The sequence below is a fragment of the Vespula pensylvanica genome, chromosome 9, assembly GCF_014466175.1.
Source record: "Vespula pensylvanica isolate Volc-1 chromosome 9, ASM1446617v1, whole genome shotgun sequence".
NCBI classification, from domain to species: domain Eukaryota; kingdom Metazoa; phylum Arthropoda; class Insecta; order Hymenoptera; family Vespidae; genus Vespula; species Vespula pensylvanica.
In genome coordinates, this window is record NC_057693.1 from 7913151 (window position 1) to 7937759 (window position 24609).

Genomic DNA, 24609 nt, shown 5'->3' on the forward strand with positions numbered 1-24609 from the left:
GAGAGAGAGAGAGAGAGAGAGAGAGAGAGAGAGAGAGAGAGAGAGAGAGTACGAGAGAGAATTTGAGTTTAAGAATTTTATTGAATTCAAAGATGCAAGAAAATAAAGGCGACTTAATGGCACAGGGCCGTTTTACGTTTTATTTTCATTATCGAATTCTGTCTATCTATTATTAGCAACCTTTGAAACGTATGTGCGACTTTGTACCACTTTGGCAAATTGTAAATAATTTAAAAGGAGTTAGTCGAATTTGATATAAAAATTTCAGATTAAACAGTGAAGATAGAAACAGAGGATGATCTGAAAAAGAACGGGAATAGGTCGAAGGATTTCGAAAACGATTTGGCCTTCTAAAAGTGATCGATACGTGGTTGCTCGAGGACCGTGTAAAGGGCCGATATCCGTGCCACTTGGATCCCCTGTTTCCTCCTCTACACATTTACATGTTAGCAGCTTTGCTTCGTCGTCGTCGTTTGTAGGGAGAGCACGCAGTCGCAAAGTGAACGCGCAGCACCGTGCTCGTGATCACCAGGCCAACCTATGTAGGAGTTCGATTTTGACGTTCGTAGAATCGACTACTCCGTGCTCTCGTTATATACTGTCACTTTAATTTTCCCTCGTCTTTCAATCCAACACATAGTTAGCTAACTGTCTATTTTGTGCATCCTCGTGCTCTTTCCTTTTCTACGCGTCTGCGTTCGCACGTTGTTTATTCACGTCCTATGCGATCCAATGTCCTTCGGGAAATAAATATCGAGAGGTCGTTTTATTAGAGTCAGTTGTTGGTAGGTACTCACGGTTTACTTTTCCTGTGCATGAATGTGTACATGTGCGTGTCAGCACGCGTGCAATGTGATATCTACTTGTTCTATATAACAAGACTACGATAATTATTCGCGATAATGTGTGACCTCGTAATCAACAGGATCTTGTTATTGAAGTGGTAGAAAAAAAAGAAAGAGAAAGAAAGAAAATGGAGAAATTGAGATCGTTGAAATCAAGGATTACAAAGAAAACGATGATACGTTGTTTTAAAATTTGCCCTATTAGAAGATCGATATCGTTTTATCGAACTACGGTTAACGTCGAGTAGGGAGGAGGGAATAAAAAAAGAAAAAAAGAAAAGTCGAGCCTCTCTCTTCTCTTTCTCGGGAAGAGCCCTTCGACGACCGCAATGCGCGCGCGGTGAATCGACGACGGACACTCTGTTGTTCTACATCCCGAATCGTTAGTATCGATAATAGAGAATCGTTAGAAATTAAGTAAAAAAAAGATTTTCAATTTTTTTTATCCTTCTACTTTGAAAGTAATTATCCTTGCGTTTTCGAATGATTCGGTCGTTATAATTATGTTAAAAGTTTTCAATGTAATATAGATTGTGAAATACTGTTACCATCTTAAAGCGTATAATATGGTAACTATGAGCTCCGAAAAGTCGGCCTCCCGCCGAAAGCCAATAGAGAATAATGATACGAGAGAATCATCGGATCAAACTGGAGACAGGGAAGAGAATGATCGAATCGAGGAGAATGTTGAGAAACAAAATACACCCACGCATCGTGTCACTGCCTGTTGCGCTGAAGATACTCCAAATTATCTCGTCTATAAAAAGGTATCTCGCATGATATCTTTATCATTCTAACTGATCGATTTCTAAAGAGTACAATATCTGTTAAGAGTTCACGTATGAATGAAATTTATTTGTCACGTTGAACATACATGCGTATGAGAAAAATATTTAACGGCCGTACAAAAATTGTCAAATATCTACTAGCAGAAGTATACCTACGTTCTTTCAGATGGAATCTCTGGTAGAAAAAATGTTGGAAGAAGCTACAGGTGTCCCTGTAAGAACAGTGAAAAGTTTCATGACGAAAACTCCATCCGTCTTTACAGGTAGTATCGATGTCGAACGATCGAATGAAGATTCTTATGTCTCACTCGCATGATTTTTTATATTTACGCGAATTTTTAGGTTCCGATTTGATATCGTGGATGATGAAAACTATGGATATTGATGATCAAGGTATATATATATATATATATATATATATATATATATATAAATCAATGTTTCTTTTTCGAACTAATCACCAAGAAAATTTTTAATTATTATCTCATAACTTTTTTATAATATATAGAGGCTCTTCACGTGGCACATCTCATGTCATCTCATGGTTACTTCTTTCCCATTGATGATCATTGCCTTACCGTTAAAAACGATAACACATTCTATAGATTTCAAACCCCTTATTTTTGGCCATCGAATTCTTGGGAACCAGAGAATACCGATTACGGTAATAAAATATACTCTTAAATTATATTTGTAAATATTTTGTTTTATTTAGATTTTATAAAACAATAAATAAAATAACGTTCGGATCTCTCGAATATCTATAGCCGTTTATCTATGCAAAAGAACGATGCAAAATAAAACTCGTCTCGAATTGGCTGATTACGAGGCTGAGAATCTAGCTAGATTGCAGAAAATGTTCTCTCGAAAGTGGGAGTTCATTTTTATGCAGGCGGAAGCACAGAGCAAAGTCGATAAAAAGAGGGATAAACTGGAAAGGAAAGTGTTGGACAGTCAAGAGAGAGCCTTCTGGGACGTACATCGGCCAATGGTAAAAGATTTTATAAGATTTTTTTCACTCGAAATATGTGTTATTCTGTTTCTTTTGGGAAATGAAAAGAAAAGATTGTAGCATCGACCGAACGATGTTCTTCGATTTATTTTACAAATCCTATCACAACGGCACTGATTACAGCCTGGCTGTGTAAATACAACAGAACTCGATATCAAGAAAGCATGTCGCAGTCAAAAACCAATCTTGAGATCTAGTAAACATCTGAAACTTGGGATTGCTGGTGGAAGGATTTCTCCTCATTCGGAATCTTATATAGTGTTTACGATAGAATCGTTGCAAAAGGAAATTGATATGTTGAAAGATAGATTGGATAGGAGAAATATCAAAGTATCTAAAGTTGCGGAAGCGTAAGTTCAGTGTCTGTGCAACATCGATTCTTTTGACTACAAGTCGGATTAAAATTTTTTCAAATATTCAAAGAATTTTCAAATATTCAAAATATTCAAAACTTCTTATCTACATTTCAAATTTCAGTCTTATCGGATACTTCGAACAGTATGCCGAATATGATCCATTTTTTACTCAACCTGAATTTACAAATCCATGGGTATCGGATAGTTCAGAAATGTGGGAGCAAGAGAAAATAGCGTAAATAGTTTTCATCGTTATTTTGTGAATGATTATAAAATACAATAAAAAAATTTAAGCATATTTTTTTTTCGTATAGGAAAGAAGTATCTACGAGAAGAGTGAAGAGATGGGCGTTTGGTCTTCAGGAATTATTGCAAGATCCGGTCGGTAGAGAACAATTTATACGATTTTTGGAGAAAGAATTTAGCAGTGAAAATCTCAAGTAAGGATCTAACGTAGCGTTATTTGTCTCTTACAAAAATGAATTATGTATCAGATTTTTCTGCTATATATAGATTTTGGGAGACCGTACAGGAATTGAAAACTTTCTCGCAGAAAGATGTTAACGTTAAGGTTGGAGAAATTTGGAATGAATTTTTGGGTCCAGATGCGAGCTGTCCAATTAACGTCGATTCTAGATCCTTCGAAATAACGAAAAAAAATTTGGAAAAACCTGATCGTTGGTGCTTCGATATCGCTGCGGTATAATTTTTGTATAATATGTATTATCTACTTCTTTTTTTCATAAAAACAAATTCTCCTCTTAGGCTCATGTTTACCATCTCATGAAGAGCGATAGTTATTCGAGATATCTTCGTTCTGAGATGTACAAAGACTTCCTTAATGGTTCGAAGAAGAAGGTGAGGAAAGATCTAAAAATCTTATACCATGCACTTACATATTGACGTATACATTTTAATCTAACAATATATACTTATTAAATTCATTGTTTACAGACGTCGGTGAAAGGTATCCGATCAATCGTATCTTTCACTGGGCGCAGAGATACGGCAACTTCGTAATCTCTCCTGATCTTTGAAAATGTCACATAGAAAATGGGAAAAGTGCAGATATCATTTCTAATTATTAATCACGTAAGTTAACAAATTTAAGATTTTTGAGATAATGTCATTTAATTCAATCGATATAGGAACTTTCGATTTACGCGCGTACGTGATATGTTCCTCGATAAACGTTCAATAACATCGGAATATATCTATAAAAAATCAACTTGATGATTAAAGAAGCATAATTGTTTAAATTACGTATTGTAATAATTATGCTCTTATGAAAAGACTTAACACAGAGAAACAGAACTATATGTTTAAAAGTATTCGTCATACAGCTATTTTCGTATCACTCTATTTATTAATTGGATATATGGTTTCCACAATATACAAAATGTATCTGTAGATAATGTATGTAAAATATAAAAGATATAGATTGTTTTTAAGCTTGTAGAAAGCAATAAGATATATCGTAAGAAATACTGGTAGACATAGTGTAATGAAGTGAGTCATAAAATAGTACAACAAGTATCAAATGTACAGTAGTTATATGCTTCCTAGGATGATATTATATTAATCTTCGTTATCGTAATGATCCTGCGTAATACAACAGATTCAACAACTTTCATTTTTAAAAGTCTGTCATTAAAAGAAAAAAAAAACATCTTCATATTACGATTATGCAGCTTTGTAAGGCTGTGAAGAGTACCAATAATATGTGTTTTTTCTATTTTGTAGTAAATCTTCATTCAACAATTTGATTTTAGCGACGTCAGAAATGTAATCAAAAGGATCCAATGCTATGAAGTAGTAAGTACCGACAATGATCAGACTGGCATTTACTAGGCCCAATAGAAACAGGTGGCAATAATCAAATGTGCCGAATATGGTTTTCTACTTAGTAGTATACACTTTCGTTGACAAATCGTCGTTGATAAAACTGTTTGAAATGTCAACTAATGTTCTATAATTATTATATATGTATAATACGTACAACTTTTCTGCGTCGTGTAAATGGACTTAAAAATGGACATAAGTGAAAAGAGTTAATGTTTGAGGTAGACAGCATATATAAGACTCACAGATGTGTACCAACGTTTTTTCATTCTTTTTTTTTATCCTCCTCTCTCTCTCTCTCTCTCTCTCTTTCTCTCTTTCTCTCTTACTTTCTCTCTTACTTTCTCACTTTTTCTTTCTTTCTCTTAAAGCTCGACACACTTCCTTTCTTTTATTACAAAAGAAAAATTATTCTATTTCTAATAATTGAGATGGCAACCGCGTGTCTAATAATAATTAAAGCAAGATAGATAAGCGCTTCGTGAAGAAAGGAATAATTAATGAATTACTAGATTATTCGAACGCAGAATCTCTCTCTCTCTCTCTCTCTCTCTCTCTCTCTCTCTCTCTCTCTCTCTTTCTTTCTTTCTTTCGTCTTTTGTCACATACCGCTATTATAAACATACAATATCTCCTTGGATGCTCTTTTATTGGATAACCGAGCAATCCAAGTGCGAAGAACTATTTATGACAACACGCCCCTTGTAGCTTCAGCACTCACAGAGTCGAGCCCACGAACGTTATACCTTCTTTAAACAAACGCTTCTCCCACGCGTTTTCACGCATCACGATGTTTTTTCTTCTTCTTATTTTCCTCCTTTCGCAATAATATGAAAAATATTTTTAGTGGCTCGCGCGTGCATTTTGTACATTCGCACAGGCGTGACTAGATATGTACGAATACCCAGAGAACCCGGAGCATCGGTGTGAATCGCTAATGCAAAAATCGTCGAACGCGAACTAGGTTTATTTAAACTCTGAGTATTTTTAACTGGAGATTTAATACTCTTTTTTTTTTCTTTTAACGGCCTTTTATCAAATATTCATTTAAAGTAACGTCTTATCAGCTTGATTTAATTAAAATTCTCGATCTCGATCCAATGATCGACATTTATCTTCGTGAGCTATGAAAATTCATGCCACCTATGTTATAGCTAAGAAATTCATTTCTAATAATAAAACATTCCAGTAGTGTCTGTTAAAAAAAAAAAAAAAAAAAGAAAAAAAAACATGACTAATCAATTAGAGTAGAGATACTACGAATATAGATACTACTAATGCCAGAATACAGAACAAGAAATCGGCGCGACGCATTTTCAATGATAAAATCTCATAATAGTATTATGAACGACAAACGATAATTCATCGACGATCCGCCTGATAAAATCTTGTATTTGGAAAAACATATACACTAACATTGGTCTTACAAAAGTGTTTTTGTCACTTTAGACGGCAATCTACCACTTAATGATCAATGACTCTAACGATTGTTAAAAAAGAAATCGATCGTATTATTAACGAAGAACGATTCGTGATGTGATCCTAATCGCTAAATACTGGTCACAAGCATTCTCACTTCTCTTACAATCGAGAGTGAAATACTTCAGAAACTCATGAGTTATCTATAAGTATTGTAATATTACGCTTACGTAGTCCCTGCATTTTTATCTACGAATATTTTGTATACTTTCCTTGGAATGATGTCATCACAAAAATTACACGAACGAGTAAAGAAATTTCTCATTCGTGAGGGCTAGTTCGTAATTACACTTCTATATCGTTATACCTCTTCGATCTTCTTTTTACTGTTCCTTTTGATTAGAGGCACGATGGCCCAAAGAGCGGTACCCAGTATAAGTATTATACCGAATGCCAAGAAAATAGGTTTATAAGATCCGACGTGTTCGAAGATAACACCGCAAACCGGTGGTCCGACGAGTTGGAGGACACCGTTAACAAAGAGCGAGATTCCATAAGAGGAACTGAGTTTCTCGGTACCAAGCATGTCAGCTAGGATAACGGTTGTGATGCCGATGTACATGCCGGAAGAAAGACCAAATAGTGCACAGAAGAAGGAAAGCATCCCGTAACTGTCGGCCATCGGTAGTAGCGCCAGAGCTATCCCGCTGGTGCCAAGGCCACCGACGAAGTAATAATACTTCGGTACAAAGTCTATATCGGATAAAGAAGCACCACTGATTCTACCGATAAGATCAAGAGCTGAAACAATGGATAACAAAAGAGCCGATGAATTTTGATCGAAGCCTTGAGAGTTTGCGTAGGATGGCAAATGAATCATAAAGTTTGTATTGCTGATCGCTGATGTCGAGTTTGAAATTAAAATGACCAGGTAGATCGGATCTTTCAGCATGCTGAAATCAAAAGATAGATGGACTTTTTTCGAGCTTTCCCCCTTAGTCGATGAAGTCTCCGACTTCGATGACTTTGACGTTGAGATTTCTACTGGCACGGGCTTGTCCACTTTCACGGATTCGTTGTCCTCTTGGAGATGCATCTTTATCGATATTCCTAGTACGTTCGATCCGTTATCCGACATTGTGCTGATTTGACAGGAATTGAACGGTTCATTAGTGACGAATTGTTTTTTATCAACTAGATTTCTATCGCTCGTACTCGAAGTCTCTTTAACGTTTTCTTCGTCGGATTTATCTCGAAGATCCCTTTTTTCGTTGTCCTCTTCGCTGCCAATATCCATGATTTGATCCTTAACGATCCATTGATCTTGCTCCTCCTCTTCGTTCGACTTTGTCAATTTCTCGAATCCTTCTTCTTTGGACGTAGTAAGTTTCGAATAATTCAATAGTTCCGTTAAATTTTGCACCTGCTTCGTCGTACTTTCAATTTTCTCGTTCTTCTCGTCCTGAACAATCGAATTCAATTTCGCCGGATCGATCGATTGACGTTTCTCCTCGATCGGTTCGTCCAGGCTTAGAGCTTCGTTATCGATTCCTTCCTCTATGGGAACGGCTATCATATGTTGTTCGACGGGATGATAAAGCAACGCACAAACGAGCGTGTTCAATGTTAAAGCACCCATAATAAGCACCGCACCTCTGGAAAAACGATAGAAAGATTGTTGATGTTAAGTTTCTTTTTTCAAGATAAAAAGAAAAGAAGGAAGAAAAATAAAATGAAAGTGTATTTCTTTTACACAATGTTCGCCCCGAATCTACGCGGCAAATGCGCTCGTTCGCGCATTTAATGACATCACTTATACCATTAGGACGTCTCAGAAATAACAAATGTTAAACGACTAACTGGCAATTATATTCGTATTTATGTGAATGGTAAACGAGCAACTGGGCAATTACATCGGTGCTATTTCTGATGTTCAAAGTGCATCGTTCGACTTTCTAACGCCATCCTCTTCCCCTCTCCTTTCACAAGTTACCTATATCCAAAACAGTCAAGAAGATACTGAAGAAGCGGTGGTAACACTATAGTCCCGATCGCACTCCCGGAAATGCAGAGACCGTTGGCAAAACCACGTAGTCTCTGGAAATATGCTGTGACGATGTAAATCGTTGGTGGAAAGGATAAACCAGCGCCGATTCCAACCATTAGACCGTAACTAGATGAAATAAAAAAAAAATATAAAGAAAGTTTACCGATTATTATTCATACATGCCACACATGTACGTCTATAGATAATATCAAAATAGACTCCTTTTCATTACTTACCTAACGTAGAGATAAGAAACCGAATTAGCAAAATAGCTGAGCATCATTCCAGTAGCGGCAAAGGTGCCACCGATTAATGTCACGGTTTTGTAAGAATACTTGGTGGAGAGAACACTCGACAGAGGACCTATTACAAAGATGGTACACGATAAATAAACGCACATTGTATAAGTAATATTCCAAAGGTGTGTTAGATAAACTAAGGGAATTTTAATTCATGTAAATGGATCGCGTAGAGTTCCATGGCTGTGTTTAGCATAACGATAATATAGCAAGACGCCGATCTCCTTACCCAAAGAGTTGTAGAGAAAATAGCAGAGAGCCGGCATCCACGAGGCTGCTGTTGGCGATGCCTTGAAAACGTGAAGGAATTCGACGAAGAGAACTCCGAAGGATTTGACGGTTCCAGGGATGAGGAAGTTGACAGTAAGGGCTGAGGTCAATACGACCCAACCCCACCCCCCGTCCGGTGGTATCATCTTCGTTTTGCCGCTAACATTTCTCGTTGCTTTAGTCGTTGTCATTGCCGCTGCTACTGCTACTGTTGTTGTCGTAATAACGAGAAATCGATCGGATCGAATCTCTAGCTCTGTGTTTCGTTAATGAAATCGACCAACTAGAGGGTGTAGGAAAATAACAGAAAAAGAGATGGAAAATCAGAGATCAATCGTTACGTATAATCAAAGCTTTTTCGCGCGTCAATGCTATACATACAGAATCCGGCTAAGAACAGTAGATATCTATGTATGTATCTATGTACGAAAGGATATATAGACAAAGAAAGAGAGAGAGAGAGAGAGAGAGAGAGAGAGGGAGAGAGAGAGAGAAAGATTATTATCGATATTAACGCGACGGATTACCTAACGACGTCCTCGACACATTGACGGAAGATCGAATGATCGAGAATAATGTATATAATGTAAACGTCAATCATTGTTTCCTTTATATTTTTCTTATAAAAATAAAAATAAAATATATTAAAGTTCTTCTTGGATAATAGTAATAATATATTTCATTGTTCCTTTCTAAAATCAAAATCGATTGAAAAAATAGATATCTTCGACTTACATCCCGGTGATTATAAGATCGAACGACATTACGTCATTCGTCTCTGTCGATTAGATCTCTCGACACGATCAAGAAAAAAATCGCTCGTATATTGTCATGACAAAGTTTCCAAATGAAATACAGATGAATATAAGAAATACAAATGAAAATAAGAGTTCTACTATCTAAAGAAAATAATTGCTCTTGAAACGGCGCAACCACTTTTAGAGAAAACAAGCCGTTCGAATAAAAAGAGATGAAATTAAAAAAGAAATAAAAAAATATTATAATAATGATAATGATAATAATAATAATAATAATAATAATAATAATAAGATCGTTCGATAAAGGGCTTCAAACGATTACTTAGTACTTTCCGATGTTAGTCGAGAAGATCTGTCTTTTTTTACTCGCATGCGAAATCAAGCTTGCGCGTTTGCTCGTGTAGAATAAATGTAATTTTCATTAGAAGACGCGTTCATTGAAACCGTAACGTAAACGTGCTTCGTTTACCATAGACGATGATTACCAAAGGATAGAGGAAAGAAGAAAATTGCTATTTGTGTATCTACGTGCTAGGAAGTTAAACGGGAATGAACGCACAGAGAAACACGTGACCCGTAAAATATTGACTCGCGATATATAAAGCGAGAAGCGTGAATCAAATACGAAAAGAATTCACGGAGAGGAATAGAGATCGTGAAGAAAGTAGATTCACGACGTGGAATAGTGACGGACACAAAACACACTCTTGCGAATTAATTAACTTCCCTTCGTATCTTTACTGCATTTTTGTTTTACTGCACATATTTATTATCTATAACTTTATTATTTATAGTTTCGAATGTATAATATTATTATATAATAATCATTTTCTAGCATCTATATCTGATTCGAATTTTCATGAGTTGGAATATTTTTTTCCTCGTTTTTTTTTCCCCCCTAACATTCCGAACGGTATTACGATTGAAATTAAATCGAATACGATGTTGAGATAATAAAACAAAAAAATAAAGAAGGAAAAAATAAAAGAAGAAGAATACGTAAACGTTATGCAACACGTATCTCATATTTCCGAACGAAATTGTATCGTTACGATTCAAGTTATTGTCATTTAATAAATTTAGGAAGAATAAGATATAAACTGGTAAGAGTGATCCACTCTCTCATGTACTGCTAGTGTCACTAAACGAAAGCTCTTTCTCTTTTTCTCTTTCTCTCCCTTTCTCTTTCTCCCTTAACGAAGAAAATATAAACTAAAAAGGTTTGGGAAGCATACTATAACCGTTTGCTTTCTACGATTCGATCTCTCCTCGATATAGTAGATCTCTCTTAATCGGAGAACGCCCGAGAAAAAAAGGAAGAAAGAAAGAAAGAGAGAGGGATACGCGTGCTGGTTAGAGTGAGAGTAAATCGATGAAAAAAGGCGCTCGTAGCCTTACGAAACTTTCGATCGAGCTGTTTAGCTCAACGGAGCTAACTCGATGCGAGATACCCTACAAAGAGAGAAAGAGAGAAAGAGAGGAAAAGAAAGAAGGAAAGACTCGACCGTTTTGTATTTTTTTTCTTTTTCTTTTTTCGTAAAAATGGATCGTATTGAAGTAAAGATAAAAGAAAGAGAAACAAAATAAAAAAAGAGATGTAAAAACAAAAGATATCAGAGCTCATCTCTATCAAAATAAAAATGAAAAATCAGAGACGTTCGTTTTCTGTAATCTTCTGTAATTTTATGATATCTGTAACTACGCAGACCTGCTTTTCTTTCTCGAGGAACGCCGATTTGGAGATGTTCGATTTACGTAATAACTTATACGGTCACGGAAGATCTAACAAGTAAGGTCGACGTGAATCGAAGAATGAGGAAGAGAAGAAGGAAGAGAGAGGAGAAAGAGGAAGGAGGAAGAAGGAGGAAGAGGAACGAGGAAGAATGAAAGAAGCGAACCGAATATAATCGTAATCGTTGACATATTTTGTTCAAATGACGAAACCGCACGAACGAGTCATTTTAAGTCGTGCATGAGAAAATTCGTTGAACACGAGCTTTTAATTATCCGTGAGCAATTGACGCACGGACCAATCGGTCAAGCGAGAATATGCTTAACTGCGCTAACATCTCGTGTAAACTGAACAGAAAGGGAGAAACGTAATATATACCGCACCGGTTTTAATGGCTCTACATTTCTTATATACGTTATTCTCTATCTTTCTTTCTCATTCACGCATATACATTCACTCTATTAGCTTCCTATCTCAAAGAGAGGAGTAACCACAAAAATGCTCCGAGAGAGTAAGCAACCAGTAGAATATACCAAATTGTGTGCAGACACGTTTAGCCTCTAACGGTCCGTATCTACTCTCAGGATCTACGAGGAGAAAAATATTCTCCGACAATATTGCAAATCTTCCAGCGTATTTTCCGCTCGTCAATTGACTTGTTTTGATGATTTCATCACGTATGCGCGAGTGAATGTATATATATAGGGTGTCCGATAGTAATAAGATTCATAAATGAAAAGACTATTATTAAGAGAAGATAGTATAAGTTAAAAAAAAAGCAATTTCATACAAAAAAAAAAAAGAAAGGAAAAAACGCACGGGATAAGGGATAAAAGGAGAACTTGGAGCGGGATATAGAGACCTTCTAAGGACGTGCAAGGAACTTAAATATCACGTCGTTGACACCATTTATGGTGATTCTTTGTAAAAACATGTTCTCGCTAATTACTGTGCATTTTCTCGGATTTATATTTATAAACCCCGTATATTTTTCTTACCGTCTGCCATAAGGTAAAACCTTAAAGTTGTCGCGAGCCCTTTAAGTACCATTCCTATTCGCGAGAGAATGAAACTGGTTCTCCCCGGAGGATTTTCTTTGGGATATATACTGCTGCTCGCGTACATCGATCGCGATCTTCATTGGGATTTATATCGTTTAAACGAAGCCTCGTTTTTTACGAAAAGAAATTTTTTCAATTCTCTTTTTTTTTTATATGCAAATAGGCGAACTTTTTCGTTTGGAAAATCTTTAACTGTTGGGTCAATGAACCTAAGGAGACTCGCATTCGCCTGCTATTTCTTTCTTTCCTTCGTCGAAGTGAAAAGAAATCTTTGCCGCGTAAGGATAAATCCGTTAACGCGTTAACTGCTATGGGGGTAACCGGTACTCGACTTATAAGAATCCGTAATCGTCAATATTGGCTGAGAATTACAACTGCAAATGTAATTCTAATTATAACGAAGTAATAGGTATTATAACGGGAACCGAATCAATGTCGATCTCGATGAAATTTTGTCTGGACTTATTTTTCGCAACCGGTAGGATATTAATAATTTAATGTTGTTGTCAGAGAGTCTGTTGTCAGAAAGTCTCCATTCGACGTGCGAAAAACAAATCTACGTACGTGCTACGTATTATCATGCGTTAAACGCGATGCGTCAGTATGAGAAGTGGTATATTAAAATCTTCGATAATGATAATTTGCATGAACGTGAGCAAAACAAAATGCCTCAGATTTAATCCCTTTTTAATGGGCCGTGTCTCTCATGCGAAAGCAACGGGACTGTCGAACATTTTTCCTGTTTACTTCGAGGACACATCTGCCCGATTATGATTATCAGGTATGAAAATAATTTCAAAGTTGACCGCATGTATTTGCGTCTATAAATATACCTACATGCATACACGGTTATTTCGTTTGCGAACTTCGTTTACAGTTACGGCGAAAGCACTTCTATCGTTCGTCCGTTACTAAATTATGCCTCGAGGACGGCCTTTGCACTTCTCGGCTTGGCTCGAAAGATGATGACTCTACGAATGGAATTCCGTGGAAAAAAGAATTATGGAACTTTGACGAATGTCTCGTGATAAAGTCTATTTTAAAAGAAAAGAAGTTTATATCCGTCAATAGATCGATCCTAAAGAAAAAGGAATACCTATCGATGCGAATCGTCGACGAGATTTATAAATCGATGGACTTGATATCGAATGTGAAATTTTTGGAAAAAAAGCAAAAGTTATGGGGAAGATAGAGAGAAACAATGAAATGAACGGAAACGAAAGGACTGTGTACGATCGTTCCATTTTAATCGATCGTGTAATTACAACATACAATTACGAGTCGACGATGAATTAATTGCGATGCGAATCATACATAAAGATACAACAAACGAATCGTGCTCTTTATCGCATTCTATACGATATAGATCGTATATTCTTCGTTCATACACGCACATACGTATGCAAACATGTTATATATGTAATAAGCGGTCTCTCAAGCATGCATAAATGAAACAAATACAACATTAATTTGCAAATGACTCTTGCCGATCGTTCGGTAGAAAATGAAAGTTTTCCCTTGACAGGACTTCGTGCCGGGCGGCACCGTGGCCGCGGACGTCTATAATTACACGGTAAACACGTCGCCAACGCTATACTACGAATAACTAATATGTTAAAAAGAAGAAGAAATGCGTGTCGATCCGTAAGAAAAACTTAAAGATATACTAGGTTGACGTATTAATCTCATCTAGGATGATCAAGAGTCGACGATATTGCACGCAAGCAACTTTTAGTAGAGAACATCGTACATTACGTAGTTACGAAATGAGCTTGGGAGATCACTTTCGCGGATTGAAAAGCCGGAAGATTGGTTGCAGCTCCCGCCAATTGGTCTCTTTCGCTAGAACGTATTTCTGTTCGGAGAAAGATCTATCAAATGATTAACGAATGAACGTATGAAATATAAATAAATCGTTGGAGTTTTCTCATAATGATGAAATTAAACTGATATAGAAAAGAAAAAGAAACGAGAAGAAAAAAAAGAAAATACTTGACGAAATAGAAAATGAAAAAATTGGGTCAAAGAAAAATCATTTCTATAAGAGAAAGAGAGAGAGATAGAGAGAGAGAGAGATAGAGATAGAGATAGAGAGAGAGAGAGAGAGAGAGAGAGAGAGAGAGAGAGAGAGAGAGAGAGAGAGAGAGAGAGGAACGTGCACTGACCTGGGGCGCTCGAGTTCGACGGGGCAGTCGCGGACTGTCTCTTCGTTCTGTTGGACGGGGGGAAGATTCTTCATCGGGCGTTCACTATCATCGTGAGTCTTCGACTGGACTGCGCACCCGGCCCGGAGGAGAGAACCCGTTCCAACTCTCCCGGCGGCTCCCTCTTCTTTTTCCTTCAATCCTCGGCCCTGTCTGAGAACGGCCGAAGGTTGCCCTCGGCCGCGTTACCTCGGCCAACAGCAGCGTCGCATAGCCGTCCAGGCATTACGCTGACTCCAGAGACGAAGAAAGGGGGAAAAAAAGAACAAGAAGAGAAGGAAAAGAATAGAAGGAAGGAAAGAAGAAGAAGAAGAGGAAGAAAAGAGAAGGAAGATGCTCCTCTTCTTCATTTACGGAGAAACACCATCGCCGTCTCCGTCGTTGCTCTTCGTCGTGGTACTCGCGTGCACGAACGTCCTCGTCGACTGGCGCCTACGATCTACTCTAAAGAGCTTCTGGAATCCCACGAAGAAGAGAACATAGATAGACACGACGAGGATGTAGAGGACTGGCTACTTGCGTTTCGTACGATCGTTGATGAAACAAGCCCGAGTAAGAAGAAACGAAGGGTGCTGAAAAATGATTCCTCCGGGTATCCTTTTACACAACCACTAAACTCGCATATGCTCTTTTTTTTTTTCTTTTTCATTATGGCGAGTTCAACAAAAAACAACCGCATTTACAGGGGGATACATTATCCTAGTGAGTTAAAATAGCAAGAGGAACTTATTTTCTCCCCCTTTCTTTTTCTCTCTTCTCCTTTTTCTTTACCATCTTCCATCTCGGACCCCTTATGGTCCTCGTTTTTGATATTCTCTTCTTTTTATCTCGACTCGTGCACCTTCTTCGTTCTTCTCTTCTTCTTCTTCTTCTTCTTCTTCTTCTTCTCCTCCTCCTCCTCCTCCTCCTCCTCCTCCTCCTTTTTCCTCCTCCTTTTCTTTTTCTTCTACGTCCATCGCTCGGTGGTCATCTCAGTTAGTTTTTATTTTGCACCGAGAGAGGCTATTTTTAACCCCGTATCTTCTTTCTCTCCTTCGTCCTTTTCGTCTTCTTCGTGTTCCTCTCCTTCTCCGAACGAGTAAAAAGCAGCATGACCTTGATCGCTGCAGTGCGTATCGCATCTAAACAATAAACGTACATACGCACGTGAACAAATAAAATAATGGACGTGAAGAATAACGATAAATAAACGTGCCTTCTTTATCTCTTTCTCTCTCTCTTTCTCTTTTTAGTTCTTTTTTAGTGAAAACTTTTATCGATTTGTTCACTCCTGTATTTTTGTGATTTCGTTGAATCATGGAGAATAAACGCAGTCAGATCTGTCCGTGCTTATGATTTTTATTTTTTCTAATTCTCTTAAGTTAAGATAATCGGATACATTTTCCTTCATAAATCTGTACTCGTAGTAACATCGTTCTCCTCTTCGTTCGCAACAAGCAGGTCTTCCACCCTTTTAACATCTTCGAGACACGGCGCCTACCATCTTCTTCCTTTTTTTCTCCCCTACTTCCCCCTCCCTCATCTTTTTTTCCTTTTTTGCATTTTTCTCACCTCTTACTCCTTTTCTTCTTTTCTTTCCTTCCTTCCTTTCCACCCTCATCCACGGCCTATCCAAGTCCTCGTAATAATCGTGATTACGAGGATTTTATCGTTTCCCGGTTTTCGACTGCAATTTACAACACACAACGGTGCGTCTGCTGGGTAAAAAGAGTAACAACGTATGTGTACACGCACACTGCTCTGCTGTCTCCGTGGTTGAAGTACAGTAGTAAAAGAAGAACTGGTTTTCTTGGCTCAGAATATCTTTGCAAACAAAGGATTAGTGGCTTGGGGCCTTGGCGAAGGCCGCATCGCGTAACGATAATATATCCGGGGGGGAGGTAATCGAGTGAACGATAGAAACTTGGTCCTTATTGAAAATTCCGGGCAAGTGTGAAAGAGAAAAAGATATATGCATGCATGTATGTGTGTATGTATATATGTTTATGCATACTCGCACGCATATAAAAAGAAAGAAAGAAGGGGAGGGAAGCAGTAAGAGAGGGGGAGATAAAAATGATCATCAGCCTCTCTACGGCCTCTCTACGACTACTTTCGAGATAATGTAAGAAAAAGTAAGAAAAAGAGGAAGAGAGAAATCGATGATGATATTTATACTTATAGCGATGTGCTCAACGTACTAACGTAGCTGGAAGTAATTGAGTGGATTCAATATTAGCCTGGTCTGGTCAAGAATAGCTACGATGGGAATCCCGTCTGACCACCTTGCTGCTCTTCTTCGATCGTTCGCCGGCTAAATTAGGGTGAATGTTCCATCGTACCGGGTGGAGTAATCGTTACTCGGTTCATGACTGGACCGATAATGGTCTCGCGCAAGATGACTTTAAACGTTATGTCACGCCAAAGATATTAATCTATCATAATTTTAACACGATAGCATTTGTCAATAACATTTTCAATCGGTAATTTGTATATGAGAAAAATAAAATAAAATAATTTTTTTCTTTCTCGAGTACTCGAGAGTTGTAGCTGACAAGAAAGAAAAAAAAGAAATCTGACACGTTTGCAACTAATCAATCAGTGTGTTTACGTCCTTCACGACGAAAAAAAGAAATAACAAGCGTTAAACGTGACGATAAAGAAAATAATACAATTATTAAAAGTCGTTATTAAAAGAGACGCTCTTAAAAATGCTAAAGTGACAATTTTTATCTCTTTCATTTTCCTTTCAAAAAAAATTTTGAAAACTCACATCCATTTTGAACGGAAATTAATCGACGCCTGTAAAAGACGTGGATTTTTAATAATCATTTTGTTTTATTATCGCAATAAAATTACATGTACGATACGCGTTGAAAAACAGAGAATAAGAAGCTCACTTATCAGCTGGTACGAGACCAAAAGGAGAAACATAAGATGTTTTTTCAATTAGCGGAATTATCTAACTGGTATCCATTTCCTTCAAGATTAGTATCGATCAGTTATATATATTTTAACAAAATATATTTATAACGAACAATGTTATTGTGATCGTTGATTATTACAAAAAGAAGACGTCATCGTGGCAATTAAAAATAAATAAATTCAAGCGACTTTTTTATTTAGTTTATGGAGAAAGTTTAAAAGAAATGATGAGATAAAAGGATATAATCTATGGTTTCGTCTTAAATTGCATAGATTATACGACACTTAAAAGTGTGACAATAATGTTTATAATGAATTACAGAGCACATTTGACGTGATAATGGTAGACGATAATTTAAGTTAAGTACAAAATATACTTTTGAAAAAACGTGATGAATTACATGTTTCTTACTATGTTTAAATATTTGTAAGATTATATCAAATACATTATATTGTTATAAAAAATACCATGTGTAGTACATTGATTGTTAGTATCTATTTTGTTACATAGATTGGGAGGACTGGTAGTTAGAAGAATGAATTGTGCGTTACATTTGTTATTGGCCCCATATTATGTTACTGGTTTCATTTCTGCATTATTCGTTATTTTCTTATCCTAATGACAAAACGAGTATAGATCAATAAATAAATAATTCTTCATAAACATCGAGATATATTAATAATAATAATACATGCACATCAAATATCGCATATTATCATAGGCACATATTGTTAACTTCTTTCTTTTTTTTTTTTTTTTTTTTATATTATTTAAACTGAAAATATAAATGAAATATCTCTCAAATATTAAATTTCTTTTAAAAATTTCAAATTAATTTTAAATTAACAGATTTATTTAACTCTGAATATATTCAACTAATTTATGTACCTAATTGGTTTTTTGTTTTATGTTGAAAATACTCTTTAAACTATATGACAAATTGCAGCTTTTCTTGTATTTGCACTGAAACTTAAATTATAACGTTGTTTATTATTATTACTAAGTTAATTCATTAGTACATAACAAACCAAGAAAATCCTACGCAAATATAGATTGTGAAAAATTTAATAATAAATCTTGTGCATTTATACGAAGAGATTAATTTTAATCTAATTTTATAATAATTACTCTTGATCTACAAGAGAATACTTGATTAAAAAATACTACTTAAACATTAGATTATTGTACTATTTCTGTGAGAAGAGGTACAAATGAAATGTATATAAATTGTTTTTATCGTACACAATGCTTTTGCATCCTTGGATTTTCTAAGACTATTCTCCATTCTAATCGATATGGAAAATTTGTCATAAAATCGGTTAATATACACACATATGATATAAATTCTGATATATAAATTATCAGTAAATTTTATCAAGCAATTATGTTATTTTGTATAAATCTGTTTATAAAATAGCATTCGTGTTATTTTGTTACTTTTAATCACTTTTTTTTATAAACGATTATTTTTAAAAAACAGACTTATCAATCTTTTGATAGTTGAAAAAAATACATGGTCAAAAAACCATATTCGAACTTTTGATTATTTTTTTATAAAAAGTCTCATGTAATATAAACCATTTAAAATAAAATAATTTAAATTCAACTTTATCTATCAATGATTCCAACAATTTTGTTAATAACTAATGAGATTTTCGTGTATTAAAATGTATTCTAATACTTTTGTTTTTGTTTTTATGTGATATAATCATAATATCAAAATAATCGCAATATTCCTTGCATTGTTACTATTCGATGTTTTGTAATTTTCCATGAAGTTTCACCAATGGTATTTGGCATCGGAAGAATGTTTCAATGCTTCCAAACAAATTTATAGCATGCAACATTTCTTCTTATTTTTCTTATAGTTTGGTTTAAGCGGTGGTCTTTCAGATAATTGAAATTTTCGAACAATTCTAACTAATTCGTGGAATGCTTGATCCACATTCATCCTTAACTTAGCACTACATTCAATGTATGGAATTTTTAATTGACGTGCCATATTTTGTGCTTCTTCGACGGATATCTATAATAAAAAAATATTTATTACGGAAACTAATTTGCTATATATCAGCATTGATACTTGTTTTTTTATGAGTTTACGTAGTACATCTTACAATTCTTTGGTGATCTAAATCAGCTTTATTTCCAACCATAAGCATAGGAAATTCATCGCGATCTTTCACTCTGAGAATTTGTCTATGAAATTTTAAAATTTCATCAAACGATGAATGGTCTGTAACTGAAAATACAAGCAGGAAACCTTCCCCACTTCTCATGTACTGTTCACGCATTGCACTAAATTCTTCTTGTCCAGCAGTATCCAATACTAAAAGTTAAAGCATATAAATTAATGATAAACGAATCATTACTATAAACATGAAATAAATATTATACATACTATCAAGTTTTGCTGGGACATCATCGATGACACATTGTTTTGTATATGAATCTTCAATTGTTGGATCATAGTCAGTCACAAAATAACTCTATAAGAAAAGAATCCTTAATAGAAAAGTACAAGAAATGTTTGTTATTGAAGATAACCAAATTGATTAAACGTGCAATATAGAAAAAAGATATAGTTTGTGATTTTGATAGTTTTATCAATTACTAAGATAAAGTTTGTATGACCATATATGACAATAGTGTACGCTCGTATGACATAATCGTTAATGAAAGAAAGTTCGTATCATTTGATATCGTCTATCAAAAGAATGGATGACGAAATTTGACGTCATCATATTCTAAATAAGTTTCATCTCTATAAAATAAAAAATAAAATCTAAATAATACAACATGGGATTAATCTTTACGAGTTATCATTAATTCTTTTCATTTCGGACAATCTATGAATGGTGTAGCCTGGAGAACGAAGCTGATTGGTACTCGACTACGACACTCATACGCTCGATCTGTAGTAACGTAGCTAGTGACCATAAAAAGTACTTACTTGAATGAATTGTATTGTAATCGCTGATTTTCCAACACCACCACCACCCACAACAACGAGTTTGTAGGTCTGTGCGTAACTTTGTCTGTCACCAGGTTTCGACATTCTTTTATTTATTTTTAACGGCAGTTTAATTTGTCACATGTATGACAATGAAATGTCAGTGGTACGAGCTTAGATACGAGGAAGTGTGAAACCACAAGAGAGAGAGAGAGAGAGAGAGAGAGAGAGAGAGAGAGAGAGAGAGAGAAAATTGACAAAGAATGACCGAGAGGGGATGAGTATAAAATTGAGGGGAGAGAAAGAGAGATAAAAACAAAACGCGTAAAGAGTATTTTTTTTCGTGAGAAGGCACACCAAAGACGTCGTTTGACTGAGAATCAAGCACAACGTTTACTGCGAATTTCCTTGCTAAGATTCTTTAAAGCAATCTCGTTAAGACCGCCTCTGGAGCTCAACCACTTTTTCTGGATGAGAATATGTGTATATATGTGTATATATGTGAGGTTAATACAAAGGGCAGTAGGAGTATAACGTCCTACGCACAGAGGATTATGCTATTTCGGTTGATTGCGCAGTCGCGATTACGTTACCATTAAAACCAAATAATCTTTGTTATTTCGTAATAATTTTCTGTAATAAATATATTTTTTCATCGATAAGATATACAGTACTGTTATATCGTATACTCTTTGAATCATTATCGATAAATAATCTTAAAAAAATTTGAGCGGAACGAAAAGTTCTATATATGTATATCGCCATTTTTGTTTTCTTTTTTTCTATTTTTGAAAGAATATTTTATAACTTTTCTCACAAACAAAATCTTCATAATAAAACTGATTATAACTTTTTGCTCGATATTATAATAATCTATACAAAAGAAAAATCAATTTTGTATCATCCAATTAGAGATGTGTGTGAAGTGTCCGAACGAATCAAAAAACAGTTCGCTCGCAAATCGACTGACCAATCAAATTGCTCCTTTAGCAACGTTAAAATTTACCGTCGTTGATAAATTTCTACGTAGAATCTTTGACGTGTTCAATTTCAACACATTATTAGACATTATTATCAGTCATTGACAGAATTTCAAGAAGATATGCATTTATTTACTTTTGACGATATTTTGTTGGTTAATCTGTAAATAAATAAGCCATATTTTATAATGCTTTTACAGTTTACAATCTCTAAAATAAAAATTGTTCTAATACATATTTTAAAAGTAAAAACAGAATACCGATTTTTCTATTAAACAAATGAAAAATCCATTGAAAATTGTTAAGTAAATCGTACGTATGCGATATACATAGTAAATTGGCGCGAGGTTTAATTTGAAAAGATCGAATTGTATTACGAGAGTCGATATGAGCGTATAAAAATAAGATTAAAATAACGTAAAAAACTAGTATAATTTATCATATAAAAAAATCTTTCATATTTTCGAAAGGAAACAGACGCAATCCAGACGTACAATTTTACAATTAATAATTTTTTTATATGGTTATATATGCATTTTTTCATTTCGAAATTATGTACTTTAAAAGTAAAAAAAACTATCGAAAGTTAAAAATGGATCAATATTACGGGAGAGCAAACATATTTGAATATTTATTATTAGCAATATAGTTTTGTGTTGCATTATGTACATATGTTATATTGATATTGGCATTTTTGTACATCGCAGAGCTGCTTTGTCAAAAGCAAAATTCGTGGTTTTCTAAAAACACAAGGACAGAAACAATATTATTTTCGATTGATTCCAAGAGAGGAAAGAAAATATTTCACATGTACTTAACTATATTATACATATACTTACTATAAATATGCACATAGAGACGTATATCACATATGCTGGTTAACATGTATCGATATTTAGCGGTAGTTTCGAAACAAAATAAAAAGAGTAGTGTGTATCAGTGCACATGTAAATACATTGTTAAACCGCATAAGTAATATCGTATTCTCATCTTAATGGCCGTATAATGTTTTCTGTGAACAATTATGTAACAAGCATTTATATAATAAGCACAATGACATCGCAGTGAGAATATTAGAACATATATTAAACACATACAGCCAACTAAATTCGCAAATTTTTTACAATGCACAAACTCGTATTCGTATTCATAATTACGATGGCCGATCAATAATGTAATTGAAAGGCGCACTTAAGAAATTAGAAATAATTAAAACACGTTGCTTATTTATTTGTTTCTTTTTTGTGTTTTTTTGTCTTTCCGTTCACATAACTATAATAAACGCAAAAGAGTGCGTTTCAATCATAAAGAATTTTAATGGAGAAGGGGAGGTGTCTTGCAATTGTAATTTATTTTATTATTGAACGTCTTCGATAGCACGATCGGCCATTTTTTTCTTTTAACCGATTGTCACTCCGTGCTTCATTGAACGACGATCATTGGAACGATCGTTGATTAAATAAGTTTCGATACTTCTTTTATACTTCTTATTCCATCGTCCATTATCGTACTTTTTGTCTTACGATATTCCATCGGTTATCTATAACGTGTTTCACTTTTCACATCATTCTTTTTTCCGTGTAATGTGAAATTGTGATAAAATGCAGAGGCACAGAAGGCACGGGATTCGTGTTTAAAGGATGTATGTATGTATCCTGCTTTAGTCGTACCAAAGCGTGTACCAAAAATCTGTTACATCCATAAACGTTGTTAATCTCTTCTTCAACATCTCCTTCTTTATTTATTTCTTTTGCTCTCTCTCTTTCTCCCCCACTTCTCTCTCTCTCTCTCTCTCTCTCTCTGTATCTTTCTCTTCCTTTTTCTTTAAGGAAATATTATATGCACATACAAGTACTTCAAATCGAAAATAATTTTATTTAATATGTACGTCTATTCACCAACGATATGGACAATAAGTTTTGGCGCCAAGGCGCTAGTAATTTTGAAATTCCTCGAAAGTAAAAAAAATTATTTTCGAACTTAAATAATTAACGGGCGACAACGAGTTGCTTTTGTTTTTATACTTTCAAATTATAATGTAGGCACACTCGCAATGTTGTTGTTGTTTTCTTTTTTTTTTTTCCTTTCTTTTTTTTCTAGGACGTATATATATGCATTATTTATTGTAAAACGATTGCGAAGAGTTTTGCTACTGCCGGTGGAATGAATCATCTTATTTATGTAAAACTGATATAACAATTTGTATATTATGATTTATAGTATAGGGGCACCTGTCAGTCTTGTAAATATTCACGTAAAATCAAGTTCAAAGTTGGTATGTTTTTGATAATTTTCCTTTTTTTTTTTTTCTTTTTTTTTCCCCATTAGAACATTAGAAAATTGTTGATACAAATATATTCGCAGTATGAATTTGAGATTAAAAATCATAGTTTAAATTATATAAGAATATATATTTTTACGAACAGAACAACTTTTATACATCACAAACGAAAATTCGAGACTAAGAAATGATAATCTATCCAAATTAAATGTAACAACGAATATAATCGAATTATATTGTTTCACATTTTTAAATATAATTATTTGTATTATGTTTCTTATTTAAATGTTACAGAAAACTACAACTTGTACGACATGTTCATTTTCTACTTAATGAATAGAAAGTAATAGATACTTTAATTAATATTCGATCAAAACTTTGATATTGGTTTTCACAATATGCTTCTGCTTGCAATACTAATATAACATTGAAATTATATTTGCTTTAGTTTCATTAAAAATGAAATTTTTTATCTTAGGAATTATTGAATAGAAATTTTTAAAAAAATACACAATAAGGTCGGTATGATTCTTAAAAATTATAAACATATTAAAAATAAGAGATTTTTTTTCTAATTCATAAGGTTTGACAAAAGTTTTTAATACACATAATATAATAATATTATAGGTAAAGTTTCATTTCTTTCAAAATAAGAAGAAAGCGTAATCTCACTTGAATGTTACACACATTTTTGATATATTTCTGGTGCTGATCTACACAATTATAACGAATATTTACATTTTAAAACAGAAAAGATATTTTCCCTGATTTTGTGATTTTTGCAAAAATTAACGTGCCCATTCATTGAAATTTCTATATTGCACCTACAAATTATAATATAAGAAAAATGTCAAAAT

The 24609-nt window shown here is 34.6% G+C and overlaps 3 protein-coding genes and 1 long non-coding RNA gene across 7 annotated transcripts; 1 reads left to right on the forward strand and 3 right to left on the reverse strand.

Annotated features, from left to right (window-relative positions):
- Positions 1-6: 6 nt before the first annotated feature.
- Positions 7-5097, forward strand: LOC122632045 (regulator of G-protein signaling 7). Of its 4 annotated transcripts, none has more exons than XR_006327805.1 (14): positions 7-785; positions 926-1227; positions 1376-1612; positions 1800-1896; positions 1976-2026; positions 2142-2297; positions 2401-2624; positions 2769-2995; positions 3123-3236; positions 3316-3441; positions 3515-3701; positions 3767-3859; positions 3956-4093; positions 4745-5097. XR_006327805.1 is itself a non-coding variant. In XM_043818441.1 (13 exons), exons 3-13 carry the CDS (start codon positions 1412-1414, stop codon positions 4019-4021), a joined length of 1542 nt encoding a protein of 513 aa, XP_043674376.1. In that variant the 5' UTR covers positions 7-785; positions 926-1227; positions 1376-1411; the 3' UTR covers positions 4022-5097. The 4 variants fall into 4 exon arrangements, 2 of the variants coding, with proteins under 2 accessions (XP_043674376.1, XP_043674378.1); XR_006327806.1 differs by having other exon boundaries at positions 4774-5097; XM_043818441.1 differs by having other exon boundaries at positions 3956-5097.
- Positions 5098-5178: 81 nt separating this feature from the next.
- LOC122632044 (monocarboxylate transporter 1-like) lies at positions 5179-15526 on the reverse strand. The gene is made up of 5 exons (XM_043818440.1): positions 14595-15526; positions 8838-9161; positions 8546-8672; positions 8256-8435; positions 5179-7917 (listed from the first exon to the last, which is right to left on the reverse strand). The coding sequence occupies exons 2-5, from the start codon at positions 9067-9069 to the stop codon at positions 6624-6626; spliced, it is 1833 nt and encodes a 610-aa protein (XP_043674375.1). The 5' UTR covers positions 9070-9161; positions 14595-15526; the 3' UTR covers positions 5179-6623.
- Positions 15527-17716: 2190 nt separating this feature from the next.
- LOC122632047 (ras-like protein 2) lies at positions 17717-21153 on the reverse strand. Its single transcript, XM_043818447.1, has 4 exons — positions 20492-21153; positions 19940-20027; positions 19656-19867; positions 17717-19564 (listed from the first exon to the last, which is right to left on the reverse strand). The coding sequence occupies exons 1-4, from the start codon at positions 20594-20596 to the stop codon at positions 19370-19372; spliced, it is 600 nt and encodes a 199-aa protein (XP_043674382.1). The 5' UTR covers positions 20597-21153; the 3' UTR covers positions 17717-19369.
- Positions 21154-22074: 921 nt separating this feature from the next.
- On the reverse strand, positions 22075-24287 carry LOC122632048. The gene is made up of 2 exons (XR_006327807.1): positions 22311-24287; positions 22075-22211 (listed from the first exon to the last, which is right to left on the reverse strand). It is a non-coding gene; the product is annotated as an uncharacterized LOC122632048 (long non-coding RNA).
- Positions 24288-24609: the final 322 nt, after the last annotated feature.